Source organism: Elaeis guineensis, chromosome 10 (genome assembly GCF_000442705.2).
Source record: "Elaeis guineensis isolate ETL-2024a chromosome 10, EG11, whole genome shotgun sequence".
NCBI classification, from domain to species: domain Eukaryota; kingdom Viridiplantae; phylum Streptophyta; class Magnoliopsida; order Arecales; family Arecaceae; genus Elaeis; species Elaeis guineensis.
Window position 1 is genome coordinate 3,471,302 of NC_026002.2, and position 27,880 is coordinate 3,499,181.

Consider the following 27,880-nt stretch of genomic DNA (forward strand, 5'->3'; position numbering starts at 1 on the left):
TGTTGTCACGAAGGTGTCCATCTCCAGTGCCACATTATAAGTGGGTAAGGAAGTGGCAGCCAAAGCACAACCAACCTGTTTTGATACCTAGGCCTCTCACTTGAACTAGCTCTTAGAGAGGATTACAAAGGACCAAGTTGTGTTGGCTTTCTCTTCTCTCTTTGTGAAGGGTAAAAAAACTTTATGTTAGTGGTGCAAAAGCACGATTTTTTTTATAATGAAATCGAGCGAAAAGGATAGACCTGCGCTTTTCCTCCAGAAGTAGCCAAAAATATAAGATAATTCGGCCAGAAAGCAAAGTTTCAGATGGGGCAATTTTACAAGTTTTCTTTTAAGTCGTATGTTAAGATAATTTTTATTTTTTAGGGAGCCAAGAACTTCAAAAAAAATTAAAGAGAATAAATACAAAAACTAAAAAAAAAAAATAGTCATGCAAAAAAAAATTGTGAACCAAGGTTTGCTAGCAACAAAGAGTTAAGGTCTTGGATAATGCATTCCCAAATATTTGAACTGGCACAATTATAATACAGGTAGATCTCCCTCCCTTTCTGTCAAAAATATAAATTTATTATTAAAAAAAAAAAAACCTGCTGCATTCTGAACAAACTAACATGCAATATGCAGTAATAATAATAAATAGCAATGTATAAACAAACTAATAAGAGTAGCATCATTCATTAAACAAATGTGTGACCGAAGAACTAGCACACATTTGCTTAGGCACACGAGAAGAACACATTACATAGTATCAACAGAAATAATCAAAGCAGCCTGTCACCATTAATCAGCCGTGTGAAAAATTTTCAATAAATGTTAAGCAGATTCAAAATCACAGCTTTATAGTTAGAACACCACAAACATATATCAAGTTCTAATAATTGTCAGAACTCATTACTATAATGTGCACAAGTGGCCACAAATTTTGCACCATGAATCTAAAGTGGGATATCGATCCCATATACAACTGTTTCAGTTATCAAATTTGAACATACAGATTCACTACAGAGACAAAAGGCTGAAAAACTGAAGGATAAGCGTTTTGTTCCCCCTAATGAAAATGTTTAGTTAAAAAAAGGGATTGATGGCTGAACTTTCTAACAGATATGCCATCTCTCTTGCATATCAAGTTGGGACTGAGCTCCCACAAGCTCCCTTCTGTCCACAAATGTGGAAGAATGTTTTCACGATACAAGAATCACGCGGGCCAATGAAATTCATGGGCAATTTTGTCAGAATGAACATTCAAATAAAGCTCAGATCAGGTCAGTCCGTGGAATTGAGAAGTAATGGCATATCAATCATGCTTCAGAGCCTTTGAAAGACATCCTTTGCTGACAACAATTGCAATGTAAGAGCAACAGTAATGCCCACTCCAGCAATAAGAATAAAACGGTCATAAGTTGCACTCTGCACCGTGTAAACTTGGAGACGGATAGCATTCCAATAGCTTTCGGTCCATACAGGGTCCACTGATCCCATAGGATCAGAGGAATCGGCAGGCAGCACATGCCATGATTCGTCTTTAAATGTCAGCCGGTGGAGTAAGCAGGAACATACCTGAAACGGTTGAAATATCACCAATATAAACTCCAACAGAAAACTACATGGGAGAAAGGCTCAAATAGACCACCAAAAATCAGAAAACACAAATTACCAGCTAATTGGCCATCATGTACAACATTAATGTAAATCAGTAGACCAAGCAATTACCTTGTTAGTACATAAAAATAAATATCAGCATGGTTTGGTTGCATCATGCATTCTATAGAATTTATTAAGGCTTAACCATGCACTCTGATATGTTGCAGCTATTATTATCTCAATATTTCAGACAAAATAACTAGCCAGCCAGGACAATTATTTATCCTCCATGATCCTAACCTAAGAATTTCTGTCAATTCTTTCAGCGGAACAATCTTATGTTACTAACAGAAAAAATCATATTTGTAAATTTCTACAGAAAGTTATACCGACTGAGAGGGAGAGAGAGAACAACCTGGTTGTAGATATCACGCATCTGTCATTGCCCTCTATTTCTGCTCCAATGCAAATTTCACCTAAATCATTGCACCCACCAGTGCAGGAACTTGCATTGTTCTTTGGAGTAGATGTTCTATCTGCCAAAAAGTTCCAAACAAACCGAGAAGTATCATCGGCATATCCAGGGTTCTGTGTGTCAGAAGGTGAACCAAGGAAAACACCAACATAGTGACTTGGGCAGTAATTGCTCGGAGAGATGAAATTCTTCACAATGCCACAAGAAAGACCGGGTTCACAAGTCAATAGGCATTGCACTAATTCTTCGACAAGGGACACATTAACCTTTATAGAGTTCAATGCCATGAGATCTATTGTTAAGTCACCACTTGCAAGTATATATAAAGCCCGAGCAACCAGAGCAGCTGCTGCTGCTATTGAGGAAGAATTGACATTTGCTGTAAACAAATTATAAGATTACATTATTATAATATTCCAAGGTGACAGATTGAGCACATGCTGTTTGTTAAACTTACAAGGATTATCCAGATGACTATGATAAAATTTGTTGGTGAAGGAAGAATCAAAATCCCCCAAAACAACTCCAGGAGTTGAAGCATTCTGCAAAAACATTGGCTGGAAAAATTAGAATGGTAGGTGATGTTTCAGTTGCAAAACTGCAAGTAGCCCTATTAGTTGGATGTGCATAAAGATAGAAAAATAGGGGAGCACAAGTGGATGGATAGGAGGAATAGAGTCCTACCAGTATTACTGGAGCCTGAACCCTATTAGTGAAAATTACCACAATGCAATATCTGAATTCTATGTTTCCTATAATTTTCAATTTATCCTGCATACCTGCACTCAACATGAGTGCCCAGGAAGAAAACACTTGAGATTGGAACAATCCAGACAACTGGTTATAATCTGCAATTTTTTATCTACTTAAAAACCAAAATTAAAAAAATATCAAGTTATAATCTGCAATTATGAAAACTCACCAATAAGTTGAGTGCTCATAATTCAAAATAAATAGTTAAGGCCCAAAAAAACACAATGATGCTATAGATGTGATCTAGTTTAAGATGCGCAGATTATGATCAACTGACATGGATTACCAGTTGCTTCCAAGGTTTGAAACTTGGTTCTAGTTTTGGTTTAGTTGGGCTTGTAGAGTTTGAACTGTAAAAATCAGAAAAAATTTTAAAAAATTTAAAAAGCCAGGAAAAGTTATCATACAATAGTTATTTTGTGATATTTAACTGTTTTTGTCTGTGTAGTTTTAACAGTTTAGGCTAAAGTTAGAACCACAATTAAATTAAAAATGTATAAAGTCTGCTAGTAGAACATATTATTATTCATTTCTTGAACTTCAATTGTTCAAAATTCAATATATTTAGCAATTTTGAATCTTTTTGGTGTTTGGTGCATCAATTTCTTTTCATCAACATTTTTTTTCAGTAGAGTTCATAAAAATATTGAATTTGGCATTTCTTTCCATTTGTTTAAGGTTAAGGGACTACTTAATTAATGCATGCAGTTATATAGTGTTATATTTGTTTTTATACATAAAGAAATGTCATTACTATGAATGACGGTGCCTTATATTTAGCCCTCTAAATTAGTCTTTACAAAGCATGGTAATAGGGGACTTTTCAAAGGCCCTGCCCTGTCAAGTATTATATCTGTCATCAAACCCATATGTCAAACCCCCCCCCCCCCCACAACACACACACCAAAAAAAAGAAAAAAAAAAACATTAACACTATATAGCCAATCTTCTTAAAGAAATAGCTCCTACATGATAGCAAATATTAGAAGTAGAACTACAACTTTTAAAAAGCATCCATGGCTAATTCAATCTTTTTGGATAGACATTGGTAGAAACTACTGGAACAAGACTGAATTAGGTGACTTTCAGCCGAAACTGATATTGACCAAAACTTAAAAGTAGGGGTCAGTTTCATTCAGTCTTGAGTGAAAATGGATCAGTTCTTGCTTAATAGAATCATGAGAAGCTCAGCTGACACCCTCAGATGGGAAGACATGCCAGAATTAGGTACAGAAGATGATAGGGATGCTAGAATGGTCGGAGAAATGAATAGCTGTGCAGCAGTTTCATCTCATCAAAATATTAGGCAACAAAACATGTCTTTTAGCAGATCAGCCAGTAGATGCAGTAACAACAATCTTAAGACAAGATTAAGTAAGTAACAAATAAAAAGAGAGATTCTGACAGTCTAATTGATCACAAAACAAATTCCTTTTGAAGAAAAACAGAATCTATTCCAGTCCCATTACATAAGCATCACCATCCAACAAATCCCTTTTGAAGAAAAACAGAATCTATTCCAGTTCCATTACATAAGCATCACCATCCCTAGGATAGGTGGTCCTTATGGGCAAGCTGGGTCTGCATTCATGACTTCAGAGATGCAGAAAACCCTGCCAGCAACCAAGCTACTGGCGAATACAAATTAAGAAATTCAGCTTTCAATTATACCAACCTTCCTTAAAAATGCCATCAATGAAGATGGCGGAATGCCAGGATTTGATGCATTTGCTTTTTCAACCTTAACATTGTCTGAACCAAGCGAATCACTGGCAGCTTGGAAGGCATTCAACATTTCTTTTGTTACAGATGAAGCCTGCGGTGAACAACAACTATAGTTTTCAGTGACAAATGAAGTTCCAGACTTCCTGTATTTTATCTAGGACAGTCCAACGTGTATGAAGTTCCCAGGAATAGAGCAGTGAAAATGACTGTCACGACTACAATGTGACTGAATTTAGAAGAGACCATGTAGCAAAGAAATAAAACAACCACAATCTTTTACCATATTAATATTGAATTATCCGCAACAGGGACTTATCTGCAATGGGACTTCTCAAAATGTCTCATTGTTTTCTAAGCCATATATAATGAATAGTAGTAGCACATTATACAGCTACAATTCAAGTCCGTCCACATTATTGCATTCAAATAAGAGAAATGAAGGATGCTAGTGTCCACATTACCACATTTCATGCAAATATAGAGGTAAATCGGAAGAATAATTACAGTCTAAATCAATTAGATTTAGCTAAAATTTAAGAACAAAAAACTTTGTTGCTTGATTCTTTTCCATAATATATATTCTTTTTTATTCCTCTTTCTACCATCTTTTCATCCATCAAAGTTCAGTGCCTTTAATATTTTTTCTTCTTCTCGATGGGTCATCATTCTTTTTTACAGGCTCTGTTTTTTCATAATTTGTCAATTACCAAATTCACTATAATTTGTGTTCACATATCTTTGAACTATAGAAGGATGACCCTTGGACAGCAAGGTTGCTCCGTGGCGACCTGGGTGTCACAGGTTCAAAAAATGGAAACAGTGATTTCCCATGCAGAGGTAAGGCTACGTACATCAAACCCTCGCCAAACTTTGCAGTGGTGGAAGCCTTTGCAGTGAGCTGCTCTTTTGTATATTTTAAATATGGCTTATCATATTAAAAATTTCAAGACTAGGGTCAGTCTTCTACAGGTTTGAAATATTCAGTACGAAACATGTATCAACCAAGGGTGGCCATGCCACGTGCCTTGTCAAGCATCATGCCAACAAAGGATATCGATGGGCATGTATAGACAGAACCAATATACCAATGGTAAGACATTTTTTTGGCCTCCAAATTCTGGTTTTGGCCTTTATATCATGTTTTCATCTTAATAGCATCTTTTTGCAAAAAATAAGGCATGAGTAGCCATTTAAGTGCCTTAGAAATACTCTTCTATGTGTGCTAAAGTCAAGGGCATGCATCTTATCACATGAAATCAAATAATGTGGAATCAAAACTACATTTATAACATGATTCCGCTTTTGTATTGAGTTCAACATCCAACAAAAGGCTGATTTCTACTTAATTCTGAAAAAAGTTCCTTAAATTTATGCACTTTACAACTAGATATTTTTTATTTTCTTGGACTGAAATTCAAACAAAAACATGGTTGTTTTGTGCCTGGAATTTGAAAATCCAAGTTTGAATCCTATAAAGATTGGCATAGGATGCTCCTAGGATCATCATTTGCATGCTTCACCAACAAATGGTGGAGAGAACAAGCCTTTTCCCTCACTAGAAACAATTCTCAAGGAGTACCAAGTAGTATTGCTTGGTTTGGACACTGCTTCGGTCTCAGCACAGGGTGAACTGACCTCATCTGCCTTGAACCGCTTGATTCAGGATTGCTTCAAGTGGTTTGGGTAGTATTTGCCCAAATCGAGATATCCTATACCATTTTAGGGTTGATGCAGTCAATATCAAGCACTACGTGCCAAATCGACCTGTTTTTCAAACCTTGGTCTTCCATTCAAAAAATTTAGTAATTTGCTTCGACATTCATAATAGAAACTATCATGCTCAACTCTCCTAACATCAATACCAAGGCCCTGTTTGGGATTGCTGCTAGTAATAGAGCATTTGTCAATAGAGGTTTTGTTAGAAGAGCTTTTGCCATTAGAGATTTTTTTTAAAAAAAAAAAGAACTATTTGATGTTTGGTAACTACATTTTTAAAGTGTTGTGAAGCTTTAACATTTGTTTGGTAAACAAACTGAAAGCGCCTTTAGCATGAGAAAATGACAATAAAAGGCATATAATATAATAATGATACTAATGTAGTATTGCCATAATATTAGTATAATGTAATATAATGAATTATATAATATAATAATGTAATTTAATTTGCATTGTATAGCATAATAAAATGATATGATATAAGTATAGCATAATAAAATGATATGATATAATATAATATATGCTATAATAATATAATAAAAGACATTATAACTATATAATGTATTGTCATAATTATATAATATAATATACTGTCTATTATTTCTTAATAACTATAATACAATATTTTAATATATAGTATTACAATTATATCATGGTCACATAATAATATATTATTACTATGTAATAATATTATTATAATAGATAAATGAGATATTATTATTTTTGAATATATTATAAGACTATTATATTGAAATATTATTTTCATATTAATATAATATAGTGTAAAGTATTGTTAATCTCTAATTGATATATATTATTTTAATCTAAATAATATATAAACAATGTAATAACTACAAAGTTCAAGGGTATTTTGGTCATAAAAATAGCTTACAGATAGGATTTAGAAGGCACTTTGGGGAGAAGTGCCAAATTGGAGCTTTTTCTAAAAAAAGGTTTTCAATTTTTGAGAGGACCAGAAAGCTATTTCAAGTTTTTATCATCTAGAAGTGTTTTTTGAGCTATAGAAAGCACTTTTGGCCCCTCCAAAAGCAATCGTACGCATCACCATTAGCAAGGATACTAAATTAGATAATTTTATATTTTTCTACTGAAAAGAAAACTTCAAGTCCTTGTTGATATACTAATGTTTACAACTTCTAATGGCATGCACTTTAGTTTCCTCAAACCAATAAAGATTCAAAATAAGGCCATTGTGCTACAACTACATATAGGTATACAAGAACTCAAGGAATAATTGCAAATAATTGCCAACTCGAACATAATCTCAAAAGGTGGCTACAAGAGTCTAGCCGTTCACAAAAACTTTAGGATGCTAAAACAAATATGTTTAAAACTAAAATAAAACCTAAAAGCATAGTTGTACATATGGACAAGTCATTGTGTCTTCTTCAATCTTTTTGCAAAATTCCATGGCTCAATAAAACAATTGTAAAGCAACAAGCAACAATGAATTTGGACAGTATCCCACTCGTGACTGAAAAATGAAAGTGAAAACTAATGAAGACATGAGAAGAAAAGCATTCATATGGCCTTACTTGAACAGGATCTGTTCTACAGGCTCAAGAAGATAAGCATTCATGAATAAAACTGAACATATTGTGCATCTGATGTTGTAAATCATCCAACATAATAAGAAAGAGAAGAACTACACAAAAATATAAGGATGTGATGGTCACAAAATTTGCAAAGTTTTGATTAGAAGAAGAAAAAAAGAAAAAACATATCCTAATTAAAGAGCCGTTGTGTACTGGTGACTTTAGTAACAGAAAATAAATAGCACCTCAGCTTGTGTTATGGTAAAAGGCATTTAGAATGTGCAATGGTTAAGCTTCTTTCCTCTACTCAAACAAACTTTATCATTGGACAATCTTTTTTCTTTTGACATTTCAATGCATAGTCTAGGATGAAATAATTGAATTAAAACCTAACCCAAGCACCTGAGATAATATGATGAATGTGTAATATTTGTTAATAACCAGTAAAGAATACTGGCAAAGGGATTCATAGCATAATCTGTCAATTTGCACTAGGCATGTTTCTTTGCCACCCTACATGAAAAAAATTATCAGGAACTTTATAGTTCAGAGGCAACAGTTGCTCAAAGACGCAGAAGCAATACTATTTGGAAGGAATCAAGAGTTCAAAACATTCTAGTTCCAAAAAGATTAGTATGGACCAAACCTAGCGTGTTTGAAGATATTTGGGAGGCAACATTGCTCAAATAAATGGCTTGTTAAAAAGGGTGAGGAATGGCCATTGTGACCAGGCAGAGTGTGTGTGTGTGTGTGTGTGTGTGTGTGTAGGAAAGTACATACATATGCATACATGCATATGTATATTATATTTGAAATAAGTAATCAGATTCTGAAACAATGACATTCATGTTATTTACAGAACTAACATCTTAAGCTTCTTGCAAATCCATCAAGAGTCAACAAAAAGCTTTTGTAAAGCCTCAAATTACTACTAGAAGTCTAGAATTCATTTAAGGTAAAAAAATTTTGGCATAAGCTGCAGACTTAAATCTCAGTGACTCCATAATGATATATCAATAAGTTGCATAATAGACAACACAGATGATAAATTATATCTACAATGAGCAAAACCCCATGTAGAGAAAATTATTAGTTATTTGCAAACTACAGGTTCAATCTCACCCCATCTGCATGTGCAAAAAAGGTTGTGGAACCTTGACTTAAGCCTTTCCCCACGGATCCAATCTCCAAAACCTAATATAAAACATAGAAAAACAAGTGAGCTGATGAACATGTGAAAATATGCAAACTTGAAGGTTAAAATAATATTGAATAATCACAGGATATAATAATCATGCAATCATATTATAGGTCTAACAATAAACTAAACTAAAAGTGTACTAGTAGTTACTTGTAGTGCTTACCACAGCTCAGTAATCACTATACTTGTCAAGACAAGAATAGTATGTGGCACTCAATCATAGGAAAGGTACTAACACCTAAGAGGCTAGTAAAAACTAAAAACAAAATGGTCAAACTTTTGAATCTTATATATTAATTTATTATCAACACAAACAGGACAGTTCTCTGCCATAATTTTGTTGGAAAAAGTTCATATCAGGAGTGGAAGTTTCATTTCTTCATAAAAGGCCCTTTTCTTTTCTTGTCAAAATAATCAGAAGTCAGAACTCGTGATAAAACTATCAGAAAATTGTAAGGCAAAAAGCTGAAATGCATAAGCAGGAACACATTACTTGCATCTAAACTCATTAACAAAATTATCAACACTGATGATTTCTAATTTTCTTATGGTTGTTGCAGAACTACATCTAAATTGGTTGACATCATTAATATTAATGCAGCATCTTGCTTTCAAAACATTACCGCATGATCTAAAACTCACCCCACAGTACTCATCAAGCATCGATGCATTCGTACCAGGTAGCTAGAATCTAGCATAAGGGAGCACACTAGCCTCAGAATCTAATTAATTCTTTTACACTTGTTTGGCTGTTTCTTGACATTTATGGCTCCTTGCATAGCTATACGAAGTCTCTGAAGCTGAGATATTGTCCAAAAGACTTTAGATACTGAAGACAACCAGACAAGTAAGAGAGAACTATTCTTCATGAAATTCAGAATATACATCTAGTTAGTGGAAATGCTCTCCTGGTCATAAAAAACAAAAAGGAATGGGGGAGTGAAATAGCAGTGAATACTAAACAATGAAAAGGTGTGCTTAAAAGTAGAAAGCTAGGGCTTTGTGGTAAAAGAAAAGAAATAATGTCACCTTTGGATGACTGGAGGAAATATTTTTACAAAAGCATCCATACAAATGGCATTTCTCCTAGTAAGGCTAACAGTGCATCTAATTAATGATGGTTTACTCCAAAGGAAAAGAGGAGTTACTGCCAAAATGATTACATACCTTGGGCTAGGAAAGCGTATAAAGCCATGTGATTGTAAACTTAGTGATACCAGGTTCTAGAAAGTTTGTTCTCTTCAATCATTCCAAGGTATTTCTTGTCAAACTAACAACAGATCCTATTTACATATAGAACTTAGAGTACACGACTTTTTTTAACGCAGATTGCATAAAGCCATAGTAAATGTTTTCACCTTATCATTAAGGTCTATAATTTTGAGGCACTATATAAGTTTGAATAAGATCCCCGCAAGAAAGGAGGAAAGCTTGCTTAGGAAGTGGTTTAGGAGGAGAAACAAGGAGAGAGTGAACAATATTAGTCAGGTAAACCTAACTAGGATACAACCCTGTGGAGGTCGATGTGTTAAAGATTCAAGAATAAGGTCCCCACACCATGGATTTTAAAATATTTGAGGTCAGAAAGTATCAGGAATATCAAAAAATTTAGGTTTTGAGGCACAAATATAACTTAACAGCTGCACATGAACTGAACTACATAAGTGTCTTTAACACCTGAAGTGGAATCCAAATAATGAAAAAGCCTTTAGCTTTGCTATTTAAATCCTAGTGAGCCAGGAAGACTTTGAGCATGATGCATGATGCTTGAAGACAATTTCTTGAAAAATTGTTTTAAGATAGCTGCAAATCTGGTTCCTAAGATTTTTTAAAGGATAGGGATCTTAGCAATGTCGGTGTACCAGGAATCTGAATAGTTGAGCAACAAACTGCACAAGTTCTTGGTTATTCTAAGCTAAATCCATTGAGATATGGGGGAAAAAAAATCATATATCAAAGTTAGGAGGAAGTTTTTTTCCCCAAGGACATTTCCTTGTTTAGATGGCAGAGAAGTCTTTTGGGGAATCTTGGACTTCACCCACTAAGATGCAGACTGCATACCAGAGTTTCAAGGATCATTATTTTCTAGAAAACTTCTTCGAACAATAAATATGACAGCATAAGGGTTTAGAATTCTATTACACTCCAAAGGTGCAATTCATGAGGTGCCAGTGAATCAGAAGACTACTCCAAATCATGAGACTTTTTTTTTGAGTGAGGTGGAAGATGGACAACAAGAAATATGACTGCAAGGATTAGGAACTCTGTACACAATAAGATGTAAGGCTGCCAGGTGACAAAAAAACACAAATAGTTTTGAAATCGTAAGCCTAATCTGAGTGATTAGATGTAAACAAGAAGAGCTGATTTTGTGGAATTGCGATGAGACAGTGAAATTGCTAGATAATGTTATCTCCTGCACTTTTCTGCATGCTTATTTAGAAGAGAGTGTTCTGATCTGACAAGACCTGTTCCCACCTCTTTTGACAAACTTTTTTATTGGAGAGGAGATGGAGAAAAAAGGATTAAGTATCATGCTGCAAACTTTGCTGGTGCATATAAAAGTTAAGGCTCTGGAAGGCATCACTACCTTGCTTTAATTGCATAAGGGATAAAGAGAAAAATGTCATAAATGATCTTCTATTTGCCTTTTCTTTTTAATATTATAGTGATTTTCCCTTGATGCTCTCTCTCTCTCTCTCTCAATGCTGCAGGCTTCCTTTAAGGGATTTCTGAATGTATGGCTTGATGTCACCATCCAGTTCTTGCCACCTTAATTTTGTATATAAAATTGGTGGGTACCAGCTACTCGTCCTTCAAAAAGAATTGAAGTTAGTTACTTCTGTGCACTCTGTTATATTATACTTATTAAGCTATATATAATGTTGGAGAATTAATAACACTAAAAACTATAAAGAAATTATGGTCATATACCAGGATTATAGAGCCAAATCATCAAGATACTACAAGTTGACAGGAGAACGCATGAAGAGTGATGAATGTCGGACATCAAAATCTCAACAAGCAAATGAACATCAAAATCCTTCATCCTATTTTTAGCCCTATAAAAGCTCTGCTTTGAAACTTTAATAGATGTTGTGAATCTAGCATGACAACATAGAAATATAAAGTAAATTTCAGCTGGATTTTTTTCCGACATCTAATGACAAATGTCACATCTCTTCTTCATTCATTTTCATCATTCCTATTAAGCAGTATGTCTCCACTAGATTTCCTGAAATTTCTAAGAACATAGCTGTTGCTCCCACATTTTATAGTACTCATCCCACGAGTTTCTATGTTCCATGAAGATGGTAAATCCATGCTTTTAGACAAAACAAATTATTGTCAAACAAGAACAAAAATTAGAACACAAAAACAATTTCCAGGAGTGCAAAGTCAAAGGGGTCTACCTGTTCAATCATTGTGCTGTTAAGTCCCTTCACAGCATCAGCACCAACGTCTAATTCCAATAGAAATTTTCTGCTACCAAGGTATCCCCATGCTTCTCCCGTGAAAACTACAAAAACAAGCTGCATGATGTGTAAAACAGATATCAGAACGTAAAAAGTAAACCCCAACATAGACAGGCAGACCTTGTGCACCTGATATGGTAGTTTCAGTGGAAAAAATAACATGATTCAGAAATACCATGGAAGAAAAACAACAGAAAAGATCTTATAAGAACTGGAAACAGAACCATGCCAATCTCTTATCTTATGGTTTTGAATATAGCCGACATGAAGAAAGTAAAACAGTGCATACAGGCATCATTTCAGGTCAAGAAATTGTTAAAAAAAAAAAAAAGAAAATATATAAGGTTGCACCAATTGTTACACTTTTAACATTAAAGGACAGAAGTTTACACCGGTATATAGAAGCCATAACATGAGACTTTAGAAATGGACTCGGGAGAATCATAATTCACAATTTTTTCAGCCTAATACTTACCCAAATATTGAACTTATGTGATTCATATCATAATTTGAAATGCTTTTTATGACTAGCCATCAACCTAATTGTAGCCCTCCTTTTTTCATCTTGGCTTGTTACTGCCCACAGCAATATTTCTAGTCTGTCATTTAACTGAGGCATAACTTGGTTCCCCACAGGGGAAAAAATATCAAACAGCAATAAGGTCCACACTCCACAATTTCATATGGCTTGAAATGTTGAGAAATTAAAACAATTGAGAATGTTGACATGGATATGTAGCATAACTAAAGATAGTGGTATCAGCATTAGGGCTGCATAAGGCGATATCTGCTGAAATAAATTTCAGGTCTGGGTAGTTCTCAGTTTCTTTTGACAGCAAAAGAGGAAAAAAAACAAAAAGCAAGAAAGAGAGGAAAACTGAGAAAAGAGAAGAAGGGTTAGAATAGAAGTATGGAGAGAACAGAGGCAATAACAGAGAGCAAAATCTCCACAAAGGAGTTACTTCGTTCACTAAAATCCACAAATCACATAAAATTTGCCACTCTCCATCAGCCACATTTATAGACACTTAAATAATCCTAAACAATGCTTTCTAATCATATGAGGACTACCAACTTGCCTATAATGATCTAGGATTCTGACCTAGAACAATTTGACTCAAAACAGGGCTTCTAATCAACATAAAACTCAACCATATAAAACTATTTACTTTCTTAATTAGAAACTCCATATTATCAAACATACAATGTTGTTAAAATCTTTCCACTTAATGATCTCAAAACTTTTTCAATCCAACCTGTACCCAATTAGAACCTTTAGATTATAAACATACTCATAATTGGACTTCAAAACCACTTGAGAACTAGCTCTTAAAATTCAAACAGAAACGCTAGAAAATAAGAAACTTGCAACCTACTTATTAAAGCTTAAACAATACTAAAGCTCAAGAGTAAATTAACTGAAAATAAATGCAAAAATAAAATAGCTGAGAGCCTGTCTGGTATAGCAGTTGTTTTCTGTTTTTATTGTCAAAATCAAGAAGAAAATTTAACTAGGCTGAACAAATATGTACCGTGAAATCATTTTATTTCTTAAATTGTTTGCAAAGCCTTTAGAGTTTTCGATAGCAAAGATTTATTGCCTTTAAAAAATCAAAGTGAAATAAAAGCAAGGAATGGCAAAGTTCCACACAAATGCTGTCTCCAACATCATCTCCATGTGGTATTTCACTAATTTGCAGGGAAAGAAAAAAAAAAAAACATGAAAACCAACAACGGTCCCAAATAGGAAGAGAACCTAATTGAGACCTAAACTACATCAGAAGCGTCTGTTGCATGGATCTCATCCTCACAATCTTTTTATGATCTTTAAATACTCAATGCATCATTGGATCTCCATAATACGATGATGAATTCGCACAAAAGATTTTCTTGAGATTGATCCCCCACATAATTACCATGGTGCATCTGGACCAGTGGCCCCAGGCCTTCCAATCAGACTACAGATATATATCAAATAACACTGGATCCCAAACTCTGTCAAGGGATTAATCAATGTAGTGCATGACCTCCATGTGAATCATCAGAGCATCAAGCTTATTTCAATAATTGAATTCTTCATTGTTCAAAGGATGTCTCAGCAACCATTAATTTTAGTGTATGTTAAACTGGTCATGGACAACCAACTTTCTGAATTAGTGGATCTTCAAACAGAAGATTTCTAAAAGTTTGATCTTCATCTTTTGGTGTTTGCCTTTGTCTGAATCTTCAAATCTAGCTCTTGATGCCTTAAGCATTCCATCTTGTTGTTGCATTGGTACATGATTCTTCTATACTCCCTTTTAGGACATCAGTCTGCTTCATGCCATTTTCTGTCGCTCCAAATTGAATTTGAATATCACTGATAATCCATTGATTTCATTGGGCTCTCAATAAAGCTTCTCAAGGTGCTCTGCATGATGTCATTCCAGCCCTTTATCTTGATCAGCATTTATTTCCATGTCCACAGCTTTTTTCAAAGAAACTGTTGCATGAAGGATCTTTGGATGCTCTAACATCAAAATGGTGCATCCTCTCAACAGGACAGCAAATAAAGCTGATATGTACTGACATAAATTCTATACCTGGGTACATCTGAATATTCTCATTTTATGGCAGTGAAATAAAAAAGTGACAGATAGAAAGAGAGTAAAAGGAGAAAAAAGAGAAGGGTTAGAAGAAAAGAGGATAGGTATAGATAGAAGAGAAACAGCAAAAGACATTCAAATCGCTACATAAAGTTACTTCATTTAATAAAACCCATATATCATGCATACATAATTTGACTCCCCATGTGCTCTGATTATAAACACTTAAAATAATCCAAAAACAATGTTTCCCAATCACAGAATAACAACTTTCCTATAATGAACATGGTACTCTAACTCAAAAAATTTGACTAGAAACGGGACTCCTGTTCAATAAAAAAATCAATTATATAAAAATTATTTAATTCAATGTATTAAAATGCAGATAGTGGGCATGTAGCATCCGGGGCATTTCATAGTTCATAGCAGATAGGGGGTAATTTGACAAAATCTTACGAAATCACAGCCATAATGACTTTAAAACATTTCTACTCCAACTGACCCAAAGTCAGGCATTTAAATAATAAACCTACTCACAGTTGGACTCAGAAACCACTAGAAAATATCTCTGAAACAAAAACTGCAAGAAATAAGAAATATATGACTGTCTGACCAAAGACTGTAATCAAATATCCCTAATATTCCAAAGCAAATTGACTGAAATAAAATCAAAAAGTTAAAATAACTGGGTGACCCTAATGTAGACCTAAAAGACACCAGATAGATTGAGAAGTGGGTATGTTTCAAGGAGATATGGAAGTTAAACTAACATCAAAGTGATGGAATATTGATTCAATGGTCTGACTATGTAGAATGAAGATTTGACAAACTAGTAAGGTGATGTAGTCTAATCCTTGTTCAAGAATTTAGGAAGGCTAGGGGAAAATCTAAATTGTAACATGGTTGAAAACTGTGATAAAGGCCATGGAAAAGTTTGCAAAAACATTAGAGGTAGCACTAAATAAGAATAATTGACAAATAGGGAATCATGAAGCCAATCGAAAATAGTAGAGTAGAGAAATGCCTAATGGTTAAGGTTATTGGAACTATCCAATATACTTCATGAGAGTGGGCTTTTAAATGTAGTAGTATTTAAGCCAGATTTTGGTTTAGAGGACTAACTAATTCTACCTATTGATTTTTCCAAATTTTACTGCTAAAAAGTCAGGGTCATCAATTAGTTACTATCATCCATGTTATTACATAAAACTATTTTCTAAATAAAATTGAAATAAACCTGCAAATAATGTAAAAATATTTGAGACAAAGCTATAAAGAACATTCTCAAAGATCGTTTGGATCCCAAAAGCGTAAGCATTTAAGAGTAGGTAAACACTAACAACAAGCCTGGTCAATAAATTACCATTCAAGCCTGATCTTTATTTTTTATTTATTTTTATGTTTTGTGCGCATGTATTTATTTTTTTTCCTCTTTTGGAGGGAGGGGAGGTAATAAGATACCTGTTTCTTAAGCTTGTCTAAACCATCAACATGAGAAAGAGCATCAACAGCAGTCAGCAATGCAATCAGGCCCTGAGCATTGTTCAGTAATTAATCCTTTGATTATCCGAATGATATGTCAAAAGTAACGAATATATCAATCAAATAAAGAAAAAAAATCAATAAACTAACAGCTGAATGTGCACCTCTAGACAAATAACTTACAGATATAGGAGAATCAGCACCAAGACTTCGGTCACGGAAAAATGATGCAGAGTCCTGAGAGGCCACTGCCATTAAGATAGGTTTAGGTGGTTTTGTTGATGACACATTGATTGGTGGTAGCGAAGACCAGACACTGCCCTTCAGATGTCAGAATCATGCAATTGATGGTTAAAGATCAACAGCAATCAACTTTTCAACATAACTTGCATAAATACTACAACTAATTGTTACAACAATTTAACATGTTTGGAAGCAAAAGCATAGAGGAGTATCATCAAGCAAGAAAACTTGAATAAGGTGAGAGCTGACATTCCGATGGAATTTGAAACCAGCTACATTTATTTTATTGTGTAGAGCTAAGTAAGGAAAGTAAAACTCAGGGAATATATGAGGTTTTTTACTTGCTTATTTCGAAGAAATTAGTTGGGAAGGCTTTTGTGGAAATCTAAAATGCAACTGATGTTAGTGACAATCCCCAATTCAGCAACCTATGGAATGCTTAATGTGTTTGGTCACTCAGATTTAGTTTCTTTCTTCTTATCTTTAAAAATAATCACACTGTAAACAAAAAGCTTATGAATAAGCTACATAATAGATAAAATTGGAGAACGAAAGCAGCAGCACAAATGAAAATAGCCACCTCTATTTGTGGATCATAAATGTCAAGTTAGGGCATCTTATAGATTCTGCTCTCATTTCACTTCTCCCCCCAACCAAAAGAAAAACCCTAACAGACTGCTTCACTTAAAAGTGGGATCATGGAGCAACTTGAGTTTTACCACTTTGCCACCTCATCTTATCATTTAATGGCCCCTTATATCTTCTAATCTCAATGATACATTATATAGACTCCGTTAGGAGTCAAAATGAAGAGGAAATAGAGAAACAAAGGTCAATTTCGAGCAAGTTAGATGTCTGGAATCAATTCTTAGAAGTCAAGTTCCCCACAAATGATGCCTGATGACAAAAATGATGCCTCACAGCTCCGTCCTGCATCGATATCCAAAATCTAAAAGGATTATCTGAGAAGACCTTCTGAAGAAAACCACGGATTTTTGTGAAGTTGCTAGTAACCTGTAGGGCTCACTGACTTCCAAAAACCAGCCATCTTTTCCTTTGGAGGATACACAGTGAGCTTGATGTTGGGTGGAAGGAAAGATTTGCATGGATGTACCAACAAGAATTGTAAGATTTGACTTTTTATCATATATATGTCTAGGCTTCTGGGCTGTGCCTTCTACATATCAATGGAAACCACTTTCTGGCATCATCCCTCTACTTGGTGATACATTACCAATGAAGGATGGCATCATAATGGATAAATGTAGACACAGCATAAAAAAAGGATAGACAAGATATCATCAAAGAATGTTGTAATCACTTGTGGAAGCCCAAGGAGCTACAAAAGAAGGCATTATTCATTGTTTTGGTCGATGAATGCTCTATGAATGGTTAAACAAAAGTCTCCATATAATGGTGCACATAAGTGGCTAAAGTGGACAAATATTTTATTAATATCTTAGTGTTTTAATACAAGCTCTCTACAAATTAAAATATTTTCATATCATATAAGTCCTATATAAGAACATATAAATTTAAAAAATATGAAACTAAAAATTATTAGGCAATTTCAATTCCAAATGCCTACCTGGCTGCCTAAGCATTCCACATATGCATTCGAGGGCACCACTGCTGGGCAATTTAGAAACCTTGCAAATGCTAAACCCTAAAATGGTAAAACCTTTTTCTTAACCACTTGTGGCATTAAAATCCTCAGCAATTTAAGCAAATCTCTAAAACCATGCATAGACCTAGGAAACCATGAAACCCCTTACATCTCTATCATTATTTCTAATTTTCTACATCCTAAATTCTAACTCTTACATAATCCTTGTGAGTTGTGACAAATCCTAATCATACAGATCCTAGAAAATCCCCACAAACCCTTCTTTCCCCCTCAAGACTGAAATCTGTCCTGATTCTATGATAGACAACAAGACCAAAAGGTTATGTACCCAAGCAATCTCTGATCCTCTAGGACTATCAAATCTGGCACATGATTCAGCAAGGTTCTTAAATCATCTAGTCCCATCAAATAAATATTGCCAATACTCAAGCATGCACTATAACTAAAACTACTTAATTGATTTAAAAATAAATTCTCATCACATTTCCATTTTCAAGAAGTGCCTCTGAAGATACTACCCCTACTATGACCAAGAATTGGTGGTACTCCATGAAAATCTGGGTCACAGTTTGTCACAACTTCTGCATTGATACTTCAGGCAATCCAGTAGTAAAATCTAGAGGTACTTTATATTGCATAAAACGGTGATTCGCTAGAAATTTTGAAGAACATGCAACCATGGTAAACCAGTAGCATGTCTGTGGCAATCCTTGAAGCAGAATGCATCATGACCATAGCACGCCTGATCTTTAACAGTTCCTTTTCTGGGAAACCATTTGACAACAAGTAACATAAGAATCTCTTAACATCAAGATATTCTGTATATCATTGTTCAATAAATTTAAAGTTCAAATGACTACTAATAGCAAGGGAATATAGTATCGGAGCTCCTTGCCTGTCCTGGCCAATGACCAACATGATGGTGCTTCATATGACACTGAGATGATACTTAGCATTGGCACAGTATCATGCACAATACTGCTAATAGATACACAGGTGGTGCCATGGTTTGCTGTATCCCCCGATACCATTCGATACAAGACATATGGTACCATACTGGTAACATTCTGGTACACCGTACCACCCCATACCGATACTATCATATCATGTTCTGACACTACAATAGAATTTTACCACTATGAGATCTGATATCGAGATAGCGAATCTTGGGTGGTGCCAAGATCCGCGAAGCCAGTACAAAGATCTGTATCGGTCAGCCGACGGTATGAGTCGGTACAGATTCGTACCAGACCGATGCGAACTAACGCATAAGCAAAGAAAGGAATCGGGGAGGAAAAGAGAGAAAGAGGGGAGGGGGAGGAAGAAAGTGGGAGGGAGGGAGGGAGAGGGTGGCCGAATGACATACTGGCGGTGGCCATAGGTGGGCCACGGGCGTGCTCGGAGGGCTGCCAAGATCTCTGCTTCCTCCACCAAATCACGACCGAGAGAGAGAGAGAGAGCGGGGAGGGAAAGAAAAGAAGGGAGGAGAAGCCGGCAAAGAGGCTGTCAAAGGAAGTTCAACTAGCTGTTATAACCGCTGGACGACGAAATCGCAGCCTGCAGCTTTGCGAGCATGAACAGGGACGATCATCCTTGATCCATGGAGTTTTTTTAAAAAAACTCCGACCACAAACTAGCTTCACTATTTATCATCGTCTTAAAAAACAAACACGAAGAACGGGGGTGGTCGCTCTTGTTCTGCAGCCACGGCTCGACCGGCACCTTTTCTGCTATCTGATGGACATGGCAGTTTTCTGGCACCCTCCGACAATCTCTCCAGTACCCTCGCTCCCTCTCTCTCTATCTCTCTCAATTAAACACCCTATCGGATAACACGGAGGCCTCTGTAATCCTCCGATAGCCTCAGTGGGCCATTGCCAGCCCTCCGCAATGTCGTTTCCTCTTTCTGTCCCCTCCTCTCTCTTCCTCTCTTTTCTTCTTCCAGTGTTCTAATTCGAAAAGCCAAACCATCCCCGGTTTGCAGTCAGTACAGCTCGAACATCCTAAACCATCCAGTTCGGGATAGTTCATCGAACCATGGGTGGTACATTATAGTATCATATAAAAATGTACTAATTTTTAAGTACTTTGCAGAGTGATTAAGATATATTGAACTTGCGAACCTGATTTCCTACCCAGGTAAACAAATTTGACATTTTAAGGCATACTAAAAGCATATGGTGATTGCTAAAATTAGTTCTTAACATATCTATCACAAGTTATAAAATAATTTGATTAAAAATCTTATTAACTAGCATTAAGTAAGACCAAATAATGGAAGGACAATAAACTTGGGACAAGATTGCAGAGGTTTCAAAGACGAAATCTAATAGCAAAAAGCATCCAAATAAAACAATCAATTGGTAAGTTCAACTTTATTTTATGTATGAATTCATGGACAAATCAATCTAGATAGCAGCATAGTTTGAATATCCTATCATATGGGCTGGTACAGATTTATCATAACACATATGCCACTACTCAATCTCAGTATGGTATCAGCAACTGATCAATACCATACAATATAGACAGGACATAATGTTTGGTTGACCTAGTAAATGATGATTAGTGACCATGAGCATGCTTGCTGGTAGTAGAGATTTAACTGTGTTACCCTGATATGAGTGATGCCTTTAGAAAGACAAACTTGCCATTCATCACTAAGAGAAATTTTATGAAATGGTAACTATGAGACATCCTAGGCTTAGAATGCGCAAGATAAATTACTAACAGCTCAAAAGACCCCCAAATATTGGGGTTAGGCTTCTCTATACAATTCGTAGTGGTACACAAGGACAGAAAGGACATCAGTTTTCTGTTGTTCCAAGTAAATCAGTTTCTGTTGTATGTGTAACCCACGTCAGTTTCACACACATGTAAGGGCATTTGACACTGAAATTTATGAATGAGGAGAGGGGGGCTGAAAACAAGAATTTTCGATACAAGTGAATATCTTAAGTTCACTAATATCCTGATATTACTTATATGTTCAATTATGTAGGCTATAATCATACCAACAATATGCCAGATGGTCAGTAACATCTCTCCAGCAAACAAAAAATGAACAAAATTAGAATAGGTGTCAATCAAAAGGCTAAATGATGTTAACAAAGCAGGCAGCACATGTCATCTCACATAATAAAATATGTATGAATTAAATGAAACATAATAAGCATCGGTAAAGCATGCACATAAAAGAAAATTCACCTGTATCCACCCAAGGGTAGACAAGACTTCTCTCTGAGACAAGATTCTGAATCATGTGTACCACTTGCTGTTGTCTGGGATACAGGATTGTGAGACAAGATACCAGTTATTTCAGTCTAAGCAATTTTGAACTTCATCAAAAGCCTTAGCCAGATTATACATCTCAAGATAATCAAAGAACATCAAACCTGCATGACCAGGTCAAATTCAGCAACATTTACTGGATAAGCATCACTGCTCCTTATATTCTTATTGGCAAGCTGCATTGACCACAGCAAACAATTTAGAAAAGGGAAACATAGTCATACATGATGAAAGGCAACAGAACCATCTATGAAATGTATGATTTGATTCATTCAAGGACAAAAGGGCATTATTCTTCACACTGCTGTCAACCTAACACTAGACCTCAGAGGCTTCAGCTATTAGGCATTATTTTAACAACCCCCACCCCCCCCCCCCCCGGGGCTGTCCAAAAAAAAAAAGTGGCCCAGATCATGCATGTTAAGGCATAAACAAGTCAAGAATGACTCAGGATAACAGTCAAGAATGGCTCAAATAACAACTGCAGACAAGTCAAAAAAAGAAGACTCAAGACAACAAATAGGCGATATAAAGAATAACTGGCCCTTAGCTGTGATACCATGTTAACTTACCACTAGGCCCAAATGTGGGTCAACAATGTATATCTGGCCTTAATAAGTGCAAAACACCATTACCTATCCAGCTAAGGATTAACCACTAAACAATAATACTCTTTAGGTATAACAGTAAGTAAATAATACAATGATCCCTGCTTGTGAATAATACGACGAACCCTGCTCAAACTATAGGAACATGATAAACTGCCGTTTTTTCCCCTCAAAAAAATAACTACCTCTTGAATAACTAATGTGCTCTCCCCAGAGAGCAAAAATACAGGAAAGTTGTAGTGATTCCACATAATACCAGAACCCTGCATAATGGGAAGTCCTGATCAGAGCTTGCTCTATAAAACAATAAAAAAAAAAAAAAGGTCATTCCTCAAGAAGGATGATCACATCTGGAGATGCACCTCCTGTTCAGTAACTTACAGCAGGATTCCATTCATAATTTAAGTTTCTGTATGGTGCAAACTGAGCTTGAGGAAATTTTTCAACTGGTGAGAAAGCTGCAAGACAGAAAAGCTCATTTACTTTAAATATGAAAAACTTTAATCAAGTCCCAGCTTCAATACATTCAAAAAACAATATAAACAGAGATGCAAAGGACCTAAAGACTTGTTTTTGTATCCACTTGAATCAACCAAAACACCAGCTATCTTTCGGCCAAAATCTGGATTGTTGGAAACCCTGAAGAAGAAGATGCAGAAATTTGCTTATTACTGGCACATATTAGGCAATTTTACTTATGATATGGAACATTTGCAAAAAGAAATGGAGCATCAGAAGGAATCATGGATCATTCTCTGGGTGTCAGTTAATAGATTCTGATACCTTTTTTAATCTGACATCATGGCATGTGCATAGAGTTCCCTCATAAGCAAGCACGCATAAAACAGCTCTTAGCTTCTCAATTTCAAATAAAGAACGTGAATGCACAAATAAACTTATTAGAAATGATGCACTTGCCAAAACACTTAATTAACTGCTTTATAAGGTTCAAATCTCATCAGATCCTCTGACTTCTTTGTACATATCCGAGTCCCAATTTTATCATCAAGTGATGCCTTATCAAAGCTCTAAGGGGAAAAGAATCTTCCAGGTTCTTATGGAAGTGGATCTGATTATTCAATCAGAAAATGCAAGTATGAATATTTCTCTTCTATATTTCCCTTGTTCTATATTTGAATATTTCATTGCAAGTGCTTTTGTTACATTTTCATGATACCAGTATAAGCAGTAAACCATTATACAGTTCTGCACAATCGTAATTGCTAGTTCATGCCTCTTCCACATTTAGTTCCAATAGTCAGACTGAAGAACATCAACATGCAAAAATGTGTTTCTTGGTATCAAACTCGATGGTAAGGCAAGTCACAAATTATGGTGTATGACCTTTCTATGACCCAATAATGAAGGAATTGGAGCTGCAACTAAAGCTGATTATCGTACAGAAAAATGAGAACACGATAGATTGTTCCATGAATTTGTATTTAAACCTTTAATAACAGCAAAGAGAAGAACGTTCAGCAATATGTCAATAAAAAGAATAACCTTTACGCTGATATTTACTGCCATGAATTTGTATTCGAACCTTTACTGACAGCAAAGAGAAGAAAGTTCAGCAATATGTCAATAAAAAGAACAACCTTTACACTGATATTTACTGTCTTCAGCTTACAGTTACATTCTGCATAAGTGCAATATTTTCATTTCTGAAAACAACAAAATAGCTGCACATGAGAGACCTAGTATTTAGCTGTTTGGAAACCACTAGACAGGGGAGGGTGGATTAGATAGATCACATATATAAATTTGTATGGAAGTAGGCATTAATTGGAAAACTAGAATGAACTTTGTAGTTACTCAAATAAAAATGTCCAAACAATAACAGATGTAAAAACTTGCTCTTTTTTGTAACAGTTTACAACAATATAGGTCCTACAATGCAAAGTGTTTACCCAGTTTATGTTACTTTTTTTCTTTTAATTATGATAATTTACTTTAGATTTCTTAGCTTTTATTAACTTCTTAAAATGCAATCAACCTAGCAAACCACTAAAGCTCCTACTCTTTTTGCTTAAGCACAGCATAGTCCCCTTGCCACTCACACATTGTAGCTGGCTTTTTAAAATCAGGGAACAGTCCAATAAAAATTTGGAATTGGGCAATGTGGAGTTTTGTAACAATAGTAGCACTGGAGCAGAGTGACCATGTTTGGTAATGTATAGCCAATAAACTACTAGATGAGTTCATGTAAGTGATGCTAGGCTAAGACATAAATAAATGACCCCATACAACTCCACATGAAACTGTTGGGTCCATAATACAACAGTCGTTAGTTAGCTCCTTCTGAATAACTTTTTATACATTGTAATTGTGTTAGACAAATGGTGTGACTCGACATCTTTTTATACATAGTAATTGTATTAGACAAATGATGTGACTTTGTATTCTAATGTACTATCATAATTAGCTGACAGAATGATGATGCTAGATCAAGATATATTATACATGGGTGCCTTAGAAATTCAGCATGAAGCTAATGAAGCTATAGATGTAAACTTAGTGTGGTAAGTATTTGAAACTTCAAATCATGGTTATATCACCAGTGCTGCAACAAAAGGGTATAAGTGATCCAAAATAATAAAGAAATTTATGTAAACAATGAAGAAGATATACCATACACAGAGAAAACTATAAATAAATTGACCAACCCCAAAAGGTTAAAAATAAAACAGAATTGAGTAGAATAATTATCATGCCTGAGAAAGAAATTTTGCATATCTTCCAAGGGAAGCAAAATTGCAGATAAGCGAGTCAGCTGATCATCACTGCTCTCGAGTTTTGTAATGGGTGCAATTACCTTTTCACGACCAGGATCTGATGACATATAGTAAGATTGATAAATTAATAAATTATCTGCCATTATAAAATATTTTGAGGTATAGAAAAGATAGACAGATGCCTATGCTATATGATGATATAATAGAAATGGACTGTCTGGAAAAATCATAAAAATGAATGCTTCTGTATATGCTTCTTTGTCCAAAAATTTACAACACCCGACAACAGTTGATATTTTTAAATAAGCACAGAACAACAAATGACATTATGCAGACTTACTAGAACAACCAATTTCACCAGATAGATTCAAAAGTCGCACACAAGGATAACTTTCAACATTCAGGTACATTGCCTTCTCAAGATCTGGTACTGACTCCAGTATGTCAATGGCTCCTGATACATTCCAATAAAATCCAGTGAACTTTTCCAAAGAATCTGCAAAGCCGACAAAAGAATATGGAAAAACAAGTATCGGTTTGGTACTAGTACGATATTCTTTGTACAAAACAGTACACACCGGTATGGCAAACCTTGAATAGAACCTTTTGTGATATCATGTCCTTATGCATGAAATCAAGCAATAATCAACATAGTTTGAGGGATAAATGGGTTTCTCTAATCCCCAAAGTTTCTTATAATCCAGGAAAAGAAACAAATACAAACTCGCCTATGAACTTATGGAGTCAACTCGCTTGGCGATAGTTCATTTATCAATTATACAATTCATACACTCCTCTAGTTGCATCATCTTAACACACCAAGGTAACTATGTGGCATAATATAGGTTTTCTCAGAACTTTGGTCTTCATTCATTGCTAACAAATATTATGTAATACATCAGTTGTCAATTCTAGGTTACATTTTAAAATTTCTTAAATACTGGAGCAAACATATTTTGAAAAAATTTATCAGCAATCAGCACGTCTTTTTAGATATGGTTTAGGATACTAAATTGTTTAGGAAGTGAAAATGACTTCGGTTTCAAAACAAGTTTACATTGCAGATGAATAAATGTGCCCTAAGTGAGAACATTAGCTTTCTAACATATCTTAACATACCTCTTAAGTTTTAGCAATATGTCTGCAATATTTTAGTTGTTGAACTGGTTCTTGAAACTATCAAATTTGTGTCTCGACCAAGTTAATCCAAAGATCAAATATAGTGTCCATCCACAAAATATTTTCATGTTACATTATCCTCATTCAAAGTTGATATACCATGTGTATATGTTGCTCAACTTCCTTAAATGTGTAATTGATCTCACTAAGCAAAAACACTGCCTTACAATTTACGGACCTCAGCACGAGCATCCAAATCTCTATGTACCACAAGAGCAATCCAATTTAGAAACTCTTCAAGTCTAAAGTGGTTCGTGAAAATCTAAAATATCCAACCTCAGCCCATCCCCCAGATCTTAATGAAAATGCTTATCATGTCACAGTTCTTCATTTTCATTGCGAATTTTTTAACATGATAGAGAAGGGATTCATTTTTTCTCTTGCAGTTTTTAATTACTTTGACTTGAATATCAATAACTAGGTTGAAAATGACAAATCACATTTCCTTGCCTACTCAACAATGGCAATAACAAAATTAAGAAATACCACACTAATGATTAGATTCAACAAGCTTGAAGGAGAAAGAACAAATAGCTAACAAATGATTGCTTGGAGAGAAGAAATTTGGATCAGGATAAAACACTGATATATATTCCTGTCTTACTACCTAGAGATTAGCCAATGAACAATTCTTCAGTTTAAGAAGTTTCAACTGTTGCTATAAGCTTTCCCTGCAGCTCACTAGACCATTGAGTCCTAATAAGTAAACGCACTCAGAAATTCCAAAAATCGTTCTTTTGCACAAACCGTTCACTAAGATCTTTCCACGGATACCAAAATTCTCCAATCAAGAAATTCAGCTAAACATGAAAAATGGGCCCAAATCACCACTTCCACAGACATTTGATGCATTCAACTGCCTTCAATTGATACCTTGCTGGTCTAGTACATAAACTGTTGATCTCGGTGATCAATTGCACCAAAATAGGAACTTTTATTAAGAACACGAGGCAAATTTTGCAGAACAACGCTTTATAATGAACTAGTTCTAACCATATGCATTACACTGAACTTAATCGATAGATGATTTGATACAAAACTGAAAAAAGTTTCGCCTTTGATGCACGTCCTGATTTCCCACCCAATTGTTCATAATTCCCTAAAATTCATATAAAATTCAGATCATCCGATGATACAGAGATGTCTCCATCTCTGAAAGACTTTCCAGCCGGACAGACAAGAATGAAGAAGTAGGTTTCGGTACTGATGTGATCGGATGATCAACGAAAAGTCTGCGAAGAGAAAAAAGACGTTCCCGGAAGGAGCAGGGAGACTCACCGGCGGCCGGGAGGAGAGGAGAAACAAGAAGAAGGGCAACGGCGGCGAGGAGAATCCTGGGGGCCATGGCGGAGGCGCAGAACCAGCGAAGGAGGAGGAGGAGAAGGCCTGAGTGGGTGCAGTTCGCACTCGGCATTTGACGACGGTCCCCCCTTTCTCGCCCCACGTCGCCTTTGCCCCGTTTGGTGACTTCCGGAGCGTAGTGAAGACCCTGTACTTTGGTAATCACCGTCCAAAGCGTCTGATTGATGTTGTGTGGGCTTATTTGATATCGCCGTATTATATGGTTGGTTATGATCCCATCGAATAATTCAGGAGTGTATGATAGGTGGAAGCTCATGGTGATATCCACCGATGGAGTGCTCGAGT

The 27,880-nt window shown here is 35.4% G+C and overlaps 1 protein-coding gene across 1 annotated transcript; it reads right to left on the minus strand.

Moving 5' to 3' along the window:
• Window positions 1-1,151: 1,151 nt before the first annotated feature.
• Window positions 1,152-27,743, minus strand: LOC105053168 (nicastrin). The gene is given in 18 exon segments (XM_010934227.4): window positions 1,152-1,356; window positions 1,359-1,538; window positions 1,541-1,557; window positions 1,997-2,435; window positions 2,514-2,598; window positions 4,485-4,625; window positions 8,929-9,000; window positions 12,421-12,540; window positions 16,530-16,601; window positions 16,734-16,866; window positions 21,628-21,701; window positions 21,816-21,887; window positions 22,505-22,582; window positions 22,701-22,777; window positions 22,879-22,958; window positions 25,034-25,151; window positions 25,395-25,550; window positions 27,512-27,743. Coding segments are annotated over 18 exon segments (2,112 nt in total). The 5' UTR covers window positions 27,648-27,743; the 3' UTR covers window positions 1,152-1,294.
• Window positions 27,744-27,880: the final 137 nt, after the last annotated feature.